Below are 10,549 nucleotides of genomic sequence, written 5' to 3'. Positions count from 1 at the left end.
CTCAGCCAGTGAATGACAACATTCTGAATGAACCTTCAATTACGTTCAGACGGATTTACAGCAATTTGTCTTATGCCAAAACACGCCATCTGACAGGTATAAAAAGTCTACACACCCTTTGTCATGCCAGGGTTTTGCCATGTAAAAATAAGAGCAGATCAATATTTTTTAAAACCGCCAATGTCACCTGTACAATGTACAAAAGAAGCAAAAATAATGCGGTTTGCATAAGTGTGCACATCCTCTTATGACTGGGATTTTGAAGACTCTTTATCTACTGTAAGTCAGTTTGATGTCTGAATAACTTGAAGGAACAAAGCTTGTACATTTTCCCCAGCAAATGTACGCTTCCACATGGTCTTTGGTCAACCCAATTTCCCTGCACTGCACTATCGATGCTTGACCAACTTGAAAAACCTGATTTACAAGTGGGGAAGGGAGAAAAACAAAAACCAGGAAATGCTGCGTTGCTCCACCTGGTTAGATTTTTAGGTCGCCACACGGAGAGAACGTTCTGCGAGCGGCTTCACTGCCTTTTTGACGTGTGGAAGCGAGTTCTGAAACGTCTGATTCTCTGCTCGTGTCCGCTTACTTCTCCAAATGCCTCCACGGTCGATTGCGCAATAGCAAGAGTCGACGTGACGCAAACAGTCCGCGTGTGTCACAGAAGAACGTGTCAGTTCGGGATGTAACGAATATGAAAATGGTCACAATATCGCGGTCGTCGTGTCACCATATTAAAAGCAGGTGAGGCTGTAGGGTATGGTGTAATTCTAGCACCCTCTGGTGGGTAGTTTATTAGTGCAGTTTAATTTCAAGTAGGAATGTTTTGGCCACTGCTGCAGTTATGCCAATAAATGAGTCACACCGGCAAATATTTTGTTTTTTACAATATCGTGAGTTATTAGCATTTTTTAACGCCGCCCACCTCCCCACATGATCATCGTCATGATCATATCTTGTGGTTCATATCGTGATATTTACCGTGTCGCGATTGGTGACGTTTGGATATCGTTACATCCCTATTGGCCGTCGTGTGGCTGCTTGGGAATGCTGCGCGGGTTTGAGTGCAGACACCTCGTCGGGGGTCGGCATCATGACAAATCTGCCTGACCCACAAACAAAAGAAGGAGGGAAGATGGCAGCATGAATATTATATTTGGGGTCGTGGAACAAGATGTGCACTCCAGACTTTCGCATGCATATTTAATCATGTTGGCATTCGTACAATTTGTCAGTTTGCCGTACAATAGGAAAATGGGTCTTCAATAGGCACCGCAATGTAAACCCCCCCCACCCCCCCAAAAAACCCAATTCCACTAAATGCTTAAAGTTAACCACAAGAGGGCAGCATTTCACTATAACAGCACCATTGTAGTAGAAAAAGACTCACAAGAGTTTAGGAAAAATGTCAAGCTTTCTTTTGTCAAACATGTATTGTTGTTGAATTAAAATACACACATAATACTTTTTGAACTATAGCATTTATTTGTGTGTATTTTTGTCATTTTATAGTAACACGTTCAAGTCAAGGTTTCACCGGAGAAGTCAGACACAAGAACATTTGACATTTGATTTGATTTGATTTCTTCTTCTTTTTTTGCCACAGTGCAAGTCGACGTCATCACGTCAAAACCGGTCTTCCTTACGTGGCCCTTAAAACGAGTTTCTCATGTTGGGACTTGATGTTGTGTTTGTAAAGCTTTATGTCAACGGATGTTACGGCGCGGCTTAATTCATGGCCCGTACGAGCAACCAAAAGTAGTTCAACTGGATTTGCTGACGTTTTGGGTTGATCACAGTGGAAGGTATATCATATTTTTTGGTATGGTTTACTAATATACGCAAAATACGAGCACACGTGCTCATGAAAACGTTCCTATAAAAGTGATTTATAGAGGATTTCGTTCACAGTGACTTCCATTTACATGACTAAAATTTACTTTTTTTTACAGACTGATTTGAATGTGACTGGCAAGATGGCGGAGCTGGATTACGGATCTGAAAGTACTTTTGGTGTCCTCATCAGAATCACGACAAATTAAGCATTTGCATGAATAAAATGACAGTCGTAAGTCTCTTGAAAATGTCCTTCCTTCATTTGAACCCGCGTTCTTTCATTGCAGGTGCATCATTTTGCATGTCCCAAACACGGCATAGTCATATTGTTAAATAAATTAAAACGAGTCATCTCATCGTGTGTTTCTCGTTTCATAATCATTTGGCAGATTTGGCATTTCAAGTCCCTGAAATTACCGCTCCTTAAACTCGTGTTTTCGTTCACATGACGACGGGCATTTTGTCTTTTTTCTCCAAAGAGGATTAAAGTAATATTGACACTTTTTGCAATGAACCACATTTCATGTGTCGTCAAGCTTTAACATGTTCACTCTTTCATAGTAAAACATCGATTTATATTAAAGAGTGAACCGCCAGCTTGCTAACAGAATCACTTTGCTAATCACGTGCTCATGAAATGCAAAAAAAAAAAAAAGCCCACCAATTTATTTAAAAAAGAAAAAGATGGGCGGTTTATTTACTTAATACAATCGAGTTCAATGGGGGGGAAAAATACAATATTTTTTTATTTTGGTGAATTCTTAAAAGCACCTTTTGCGGAGATTGACTTCGATTTGAGTTTGTGTCGGGTGTATTTGAAAAGTGAACAATGTTTCCGCATTGCGTGGCTAAACCGCTGGAAGAAGAACTTTTTGCAATCGTAATTATAGACTCTCCCTTTTTTTCTCTTAATGACTTCCTCTTCTCTCCGAATCATACCGGAAACGATCGTCATTGTACAACTCAAAGCATTTTTTCCCGCCGCCGAGGCCGTCCATCGACTTCCCCGCCGTCCACACTCGACGGCCGCGTGTCTCCGGCGCCGCTGACGCAGAGCAGAACGTTGGACAGCACGTCCTGATAAAGACTCAGGCAGGCCCACCCGGGGAGGTAGAGGAGCGTGACCAGTCCCAGGAAGTTGTGCGGGTAGTGCGAGTAGTCCCAGGAGCAGGCGCCAAACTGCCTCAAACCCAAACCCCAGCCCAGTTCCCAGGCGTAGATGAAGCAGATGTAGACGGGCAGCCTCCGCCAGGTGCTCCAGCCTCTTTTGAAGTGCAGGTGCAGGTAGAGGTTCTCCACCACGTAGCTGCAGCTTCCGTACATGAGGAAAGACCACAAGGACGTGTGACCCGCGAGGCTTCGGTTCTCCACCAGGTTGAAGATGGAGGTGAACGCCACCTCGTCCACAAAGCCGTGCATGCCAAAGAACAAGAAGCGCAAGAACCCGGGAAGGCTTTGCCGAGGAATGGCCGCCTTGGTGGGACGGTACCGCAGCCTGGACACCCCCCTGTGGAACACCTGGCTAAAATAAAGAGCCAGGGTGTAGTGGAGGACCAAGTGCGTCCGTGACGTCACCGTGGCCTGCTGGCTCAGCGCGTCGCTGATGTTCTGGACCGCAACCTGCAGCCCGACGTACACGGACGGGTAGACGAGCAGATGGAAAAGCGCAGGCCGCCCTTTGAAACGCCGCTTCTTCGAGTAGACTTTCTCCAGCGCGAAATGGGTCAGTGAATGCACCGCGCACAGAACTGGCGAGGAGAAGCCCAGCAACTTGGGGTCCCGGTGGGTTCGAACCCCGCGCAGCGAGGACAGCAGCACGTCCAGGCTCACGCCGTGCATTCCGTACAAGTAGAGCCGCATCCACGGCGGAAGCCACCGTGCGCTCTCCTCGGCCTCACCGGAACCGCTGGACTCGCCGGTCCGGATCCGACAACTGTCTCTGGCACAACGAACCATCACGAGTCATCAACGAGCATCTGCTTGGCCGTCCCGAAACATCGTTTTCAAAGACGCTCCGCAGGAACCGCAGCGGCTGCTCGCATCCGCGGACTTTCTGCTTGCGTTCAAATACTTCCGGGGGAAAACGCCAACAAAGTCGACATTCCCTGCTGCTTTCTTACAAACTTGTTTTTACGACACGCCATTTGCTGTTTTTGCCGGCACGTTCAGCGCGAGTTCGACAGACTCCATCTCGCGCTTGTTTATATTGTGATGTATATTTATTGCAAATCAGGTCACACGGAACGAGGTTTGACAGGACAGAGAGAGGAAAACGAACCTCAAGTACCACAAGTGAACAGTAGGTGGCAGCATCGCGACATGTTTGTGACCGGCTTGGGCGAGCCAAAAATCTCGTTTTCATTCACAGAAACAAGAGCAAAATGGTTGCTCGTGACGCTCAAGCTTGTCGCCGTGTAATAAATACACGATACCCTCCGCGCCATCTTGAACCGCAGGCATCCGCGACGCTCGATCGAACCGTTCCTACTATTTGTGTCCGTGTCAAGAGCAAGACGCCACGCCCATCACATCTCCATCCCATTCAGGTGCTCGACAGCCCGCCGCCATTAGCGTGACGACAACATTCCCGCATCAAATCCGTTCCATTAGGCTTATTTGATGAAGATGAAGATGAAGATGAAGATGAAGCTGTCTGCGGGCGACTCAGTTGCTCCGGAAATGAACGTCAGCCTGCGACAGAGGAGCAGAAAAGGTCATTTCAGAAGCCATTTTCGCCATTAATGATTGGGCAGATGGCCTCATGCAATTTTGTAGTCTACGAGAGGCCTTCATAAGACGAACCCAAGTCCAATGAAATGGGGAGGTTGTGCTAAACATGAATAAAAACAGAAGACAATGATTTGCAAATCACATTCAAACTGTATTTAATCTAATACACGACAAAGACAAGATATTTCACGTTGAAAGTGATCAACTTGATGGTTTTGAGCAAATAATCATGAACTTAGAATTGCATGACAGGCTCATGTTACGTCCCCTTTTATTTTGAAAACTGCAGGCGGGCCAGTCTCGCACCCACACGCTTTGACTACAAAGTCACGCTGTTTAACATGTGCAGAATGTGGTTTGGGATTGTCTTGCCCAAATGAGCGGAGGCGTCCATGAAAAAGATGCTGCTTGGATGGCAGCACAATTGTATGTTTCTCCAAAAGCAACATCTGGATTGACGGAGCCTTCGCAGATGTGCAAGCGCCTCACCATCACCGATGAGGACTTTTGAACTTTGCGTCCATAACAATTTGCATGGTTCTTTTCCTCTTTGGCCGCAAGAAACAATTTGAAATGTGGTCTCGTCAGACCACGTCCGATATTTCCAAGTTGCCTGTTGCTCGGATACGATTCGTGCCTCCTCCAGGGTGGAGAGGATGAAAAGAGGATAAAGACATTCCTCCCCAAGGAGCTTTGCATTATTCCCGGCAGGCGGTCTTCATTACGCATTCAAAGCAACCCCCCCCCCCCCCGACCGGGGAGGGTGCGCCCTGTCACAAAGAAGCAAAACCCCCGCTTGTCCTCCTCCCCCTTCGTCTCCTTAACATGATATTCGAATCAACTTGTCTGCGTGTCCCTTGTAGCGATCTCATCCCGCCTCGTTCCTCCCTTTGGATTAAATGAAGTTGCTCGTCTTTATGCAATTAGCAGCACAAACACCAACAAGGGGAAGAACAACGCTCTCGTGCGGTTACTATGGCAACGCTTATGATACCATTTTCAGGAGAACGATCAACGTGAAGCCACATTTGTCTATTCGAAGTGTCCTCCTTAATAAACACCACCGAACAAATACAAAGCCCACGAATGACTCACCATAACGCGAAATCCAGAGCTGCAGTTGCACATTTTCATCCGTTGCCGTGATTGGTCGAAACCAGTTGCCGCACGAGCCAATCAGCTTGAAGTATTGAACTGAATATCCCGCCTGAGTCCCAGATTGGCAACGATCAATGTGGCTATTGCCAGGTTAGGTACCCGGCCTTATTGCAAGGAATCGCTACTCGGTGGCCCTCTTGTGGCCATTTTGTGAACAGGAAGTAGAACTAGATATGAGAAGAAAATAGAATATTGCAATTAATTTCAGGCAATGTGACAAAAACGAGCTATATTTTCTTTCAAATGATCTGTAATTGTTTTTTGGCGTACATTTTAGGACGAGTGGTATCAGTCGTTGGTATCGTTGACTACTCAAGCATTAAGTACCCGCACTGGTATCGGTCTGACATCGAAACATCCCTAATATTTACTGCAATTCTGACTTTACTACTGTGTTAGCATAAGCTAATCTGTGTTCCATCCTTGCAGTAAATGAACGAATGAATGAACTTTTTTTTTTGAACTCTCTCCTCTGCGGTTCCCGTGGAACCTGCAGTAATTCACCGTCTCTGTTGACCTTCCGCTGAACGTCATCATCTTAAACAAGCCCAAGCACCGCCTCGTCCCCGCGTTCGTTCGCCGCTCTCCAATTAGCAAAACAAAGTTCTCTCTCTTACTGATGACATCTTTTCGCCGTCCTGTGGACGGAAGCGTTTTTACACATGCACGTCTTGCTGACGTCTTGCTGACGTCTTGATATCAGCAAAAAGTCATCATCGTGGCCACGAAGCACCTTTTGGAGGAAAATCTCCTTTACTGGTTTCTTATTCTTGCCAAGGTCGGCTTTCCGTGACAACTTGATAGCAAGCGACATTCACGAGTCTTTTGTTCCACCTCGTTGACCTTTTCCCGGTCGCTGTCATATTGGGCGCCGGCTCTGCCCAATCAGCGCCAATCAGCGACAGGCTGTCGCCGCGACCACCTCCAGGTTGCAGCCGCCGATCTATAATCCAATCGATGGGAAAGGCGAGTCCTGTAAGGCGGGGCTATTCCCGCTTCTATTGTTCCGCCGTGCTGCCCGTTGTGCACAAGCCCGCGCGGCGCCCCGAGGGGCCCGCGGGAGATGGTCGCCATGGGTTCCGGAGACTGTGCCCGCGCTCCGATGGGTCCAACCCGACGCCGACTTCATATGCCGCGTGGACGCTTGCTGACGTCGGCGCTCTTTCTGTCCTCCTCCGCGTCCACTCAGGCTCGGACTGACGAATCCGAGCGTATCAAGTGCGGGCCCACGAGGAGAGCATTCGGTATTTTAGTGAACAACAACATTGAAATAGTAAAATAGTTTGAACTCATTCACTGAGAAAAAAAAGTACATTTCTATCTGTTTGTGTTTTGCAGCAATTAGCATTAGAATGTCGTTCATCATTATTCACAAATCTGTTTAGAACTGCGGGTAAATAAGCTTGTTGACCCCAGTTGATCTCTTATACTCTGTTGCCACCCGATGGCCGTTTTTTGTAATAACTACCCTTACTTTAAGCATCCTCTTCATGTCAAAAGCTGTATCAAAGCATTAACAAAAACAACACGAAATTCATACCATAACTGAAATCATGTGAGTGAAGCATTACACCATTCGTGATTTCTGACTCATTCAAATCCAAAAACGAATAATTACGTTCTATAATACTTTGTCCTGCACTCCCAAAAACCTATTCATACGTTTTTTGCTATGTGAGCCTGGTTTATTGCTTCACTTCTCAAATATTTTGGACTCCAGTATATCACCGACTATTCAATTGATTAACCTAATAAATCGATTAAAAACAAATGTTTTTTTTGCATCATTACGCAATAACAAGTGCATGACGTGAAATGATCATCGTAATGTTCTAATGTAGTATCTGTGATTTTTTTATTATTATTATTATTATTTTTATCTGTGATTTTGAACCACGGCTTTCAAATGCAGGGCCTGCCCTCGTGAGTGACATGGGTGTCGAAGAATGGCGTTTTAAGGTTTGCTGGCTGAATAATCAAATCAAATGTAACTGCGGCACAGAAGAGTTGGACATTTATTAGCCTGAAACAAAATGATCAGATGCCGACCTGATTGATGACGAATCGTGCTCGACAAAGTCTATTCTTAGCCCAAAATGTGTCTTTTAATAAACGTCCACGCCGGCATCGAGATGAGACGCTACCTTCAACTTTGCGATTTCAAAATGTCTCAGATCCTCCAAAGATGAAAAAAAAAGAAGAGACATAGAAAGACGATTATCACAGCGGAATAGTTGTTGTTTTGTTAACAATGCAATCAAGAAACCTCGTCCAGGAGATGTCATGGCGGCCTTCCCACGACGGCCAACACTTGAAACTCGGAAGTGGATATTTATCGGATGTTTTTCCCTGAAATGTGAAAACATGAGGAGGATTCGGTGACAAGCTTCTACTTGGCTTTCATTAACGCTCAAACGCAACAAACACGGGCCAAGATCGACCCAGCGGCGGAATAAAGAGCCTTTCTCTGCATATCGGTGACTCATATGACGTTACGTCATCGTCTCCCGGGAGACGACGCGATCCGGCGTGTCAGTGAAGCAAGAATTGGGGGAGGAGCGCAAACGGATGCAGTAAAAATGAGCGTGCGACGGTCCGGAGAAATGGAGTCTTGAAAAATGGCTTTTAGGAATTGAGTTTTGGAATCGGAGCAGCAACAGAAAAATCTTTGTCCTCGCCGAGCTTCCGTCGAGACGGCGGTACCTCCGCAAGCAGACGGTCAGCTGACCCGAGGCTGGTGGGGGGAGGGGAGGGGAGGGGAGGGGAGGGGAGGGGAGGGGAGGGGAGGGGAGGGGAGGGGCTACTGCCGAGAGATTTCAAATGAAATGAAATCACCTTCAAATGGACTGAGCCAGTGGAAGGCGGCCAGAATCTGAATTACGCGTCCTTGGACGTGCTCGATGCCAGCAACGTCATTTTGAGACAACTGGAGACGTTTGGGCCACGACGGACTGAGCCCAGATTGCCCACCAAGCCGCGGACTTTTATTTTCACATTTAGAAACAAAGCTGCAATCAATGTGACAAGACATTTCTTTTCTCCTTTCGGATGGCAATTGCGTGTTTGGCCACCAGGTGAGAGTTGTCCAAATGGGACACTCGCCTTTCAACTCGGACTTCCTCCATCTGCGACTCACCTCTGCTCTTTTATTTGTTCCTCCTCCTCCCCATGGTGATCCTGGCGCCGACGCCATCTTTGGCACGCTTCTTCATCACTTCCCACACCACGCGGCGCCCACGCACGCACGCACGCACGCACGCACGCACGCACGCTGCTGTCTGCTCGTCAAACATGCACCAGATCGCCCTTTTTGTAACAGTGAAATGTCAAAGGAGTGCCAAGTTGGTACTTATTAAAACAGGGGTGATAACTATGCGCTAAAATCTGTCGAAATCCAGTAAGCCAGTCGAGAGCGAAGGGGGTTGCTTCAGTCAAAATGGCGGCGAGTGAATGAGTTAATAGAGGTGAAGCCATGTGATTGCTTTAAAACAAACACACACAAACGTAACGATGTCCACCAAATAATGTGTTTAAGTTTCAATTCTTCCTTCATGAAGCTAAACGATATTCTTCAATCCATTGAAAAGTCACTCCAGCCCGATTCGGGCCAATCCGACACACGCGAGTAGCCTTAAAATGCAGCATCCAATTGCGCCCCCCGGGGGCCAATTGAGGAGACATCTGGCGCCGAGGTATCGACGTCCGCCTTTGACCCACTGACACACTTCCGTTGGACGCGAGCGCGCGGACGCGAGCGCGCGGACGCGGCCGAACAATTCAATTGGGCTTTGCTGCCGCGCCGCTCGTTTCTTCTGCACAGCAACGGCGAACATCCATAAATCATACTTGCATCTTTTTGCTGCCATTCTTGCATCCATCATTCCCTGCTATCGTCCTTCGCGGTTTTCCCGCCGTCCAGCTTTGCCTCCTGGTCGCGCCGTCACGCATAAATAATTCACTTCTTCCCGCACCTTCTAAAGTGCATAATCGAGAAAAACACGGTCGCGTTATTTCCAGCTTCATGCTCAGGTGCGAAAGGCGGGTGCGGAGGAACGCGATGAATCATTCATGGAAGTTTGGCCTGATTCCACTTTTGCTTCATTTGGACTTTTTGTCTCGCGTCGCAGAAATAATATTCTCAATTGATTCATGTGCTTTTTTTCAAACATGTTATAGCTTATGTTTTTGTTTTGTATGATTTTTTTTATATCTTTGAGTAGATTTTTTTTCGCTCTCTTCTTTTCTTTTTTATATATAAATGTGCGTTTGAAAAATACAATTCATTCATTCATTCTTCACGAGCAAGAAAGACGGGACACGGGAACAAAAGACGACCGCAGATAAGCAGAATGAAGGGAGGAGAGTTCATCATATCTCCCGCCATCGAACCCGACAATCTTCGAACGCCGCCAAGAAATCTGACGGATCAAAAAGTGTCTGAAATACATCCAGGACAAAATGTGTGTGCGTGTGCGCCAGATTCTTGTTGCAAAAATGTGTCTTTTGAGACGACAATGTATTTGTGAGGCTCCCACATTTCGATCCATGTCATCTTTCCATCATCCAACGTGTTTTGTATGCAACCAATGGCGGAAAATGCATTTGCTAGGTACGCCTTATTTCAAGTTATCGTACTTGCAACCACCTTTTTGTGGCCGTTTTACAATCAGGAACTAGAAATGAGAAACGAGAAAACTCCAACATTGCAATTCATTTCATGCAATTTGACAGAAACGTGCTCTTTCGCGACACGTCGGTCTTTCTTTGAAAGGATTTTTGAGGCGTAAACAAGGATCGCTCAAGAGGCGACGTGTCGATATTA

The 10,549-nt window shown here is 46.6% G+C and overlaps 1 protein-coding gene and 1 long non-coding RNA gene across 4 annotated transcripts; one reads left to right on the top strand and one right to left on the bottom strand.

Annotated features, from left to right (window-relative positions):
- The first annotated feature begins 450 nt into the window (after window positions 1–450).
- Window positions 451–2,087, top strand: LOC147159087 (uncharacterized). Its single transcript, XR_015090429.1, has 3 exons — window positions 451–747; window positions 1,610–1,808; window positions 1,956–2,087. It is a non-coding gene; the product is annotated as an uncharacterized LOC147159087 (long non-coding RNA).
- tmem229a (transmembrane protein 229A) lies at window positions 1,316–8,178 on the bottom strand. Of its 3 annotated transcripts, none has more exons than XM_086058254.1 (3): window positions 7,777–8,178; window positions 5,665–6,923; window positions 1,316–4,530 (listed from the first exon to the last, which is right to left on the bottom strand). In XM_086058254.1, the coding sequence occupies exon 3, from the start codon at window positions 3,793–3,795 to the stop codon at window positions 2,803–2,805; it is 993 nt and encodes a 330-aa protein (XP_085914380.1). In that variant the 5' UTR covers window positions 3,796–4,530; window positions 5,665–6,923; window positions 7,777–8,178; the 3' UTR covers window positions 1,316–2,802. The 3 variants fall into 3 exon arrangements, with proteins under 3 accessions (XP_085914380.1, XP_085914381.1, XP_085914379.1); XM_086058255.1 differs by lacking the exon at window positions 5,665–6,923 and having other exon boundaries at window positions 7,872–7,904; window positions 7,994–8,018; XM_086058253.1 differs by having other exon boundaries at window positions 5,665–8,178.
- Between the last annotated feature and the right edge of the window lie 2,371 nt (window positions 8,179–10,549).

This window comes from Leptonotus elevatus, chromosome 17, assembly GCF_054856555.1.
Source record: "Leptonotus elevatus isolate MCC_2025b chromosome 17, RoL_Lele_1.0, whole genome shotgun sequence".
NCBI classification, from domain to species: domain Eukaryota; kingdom Metazoa; phylum Chordata; class Actinopteri; order Syngnathiformes; family Syngnathidae; genus Leptonotus; species Leptonotus elevatus.
This window is presented reverse-complemented; position numbering and strand designations above follow the sequence as displayed.

Coding starts and splice junctions, on each gene's coding strand:
- tmem229a (XM_086058253.1), bottom strand. CDS start 3,795: ATGGTTCGTTGTGCCAGAGACAGTTGTCGGATCCGGACCGGCGAGTCC.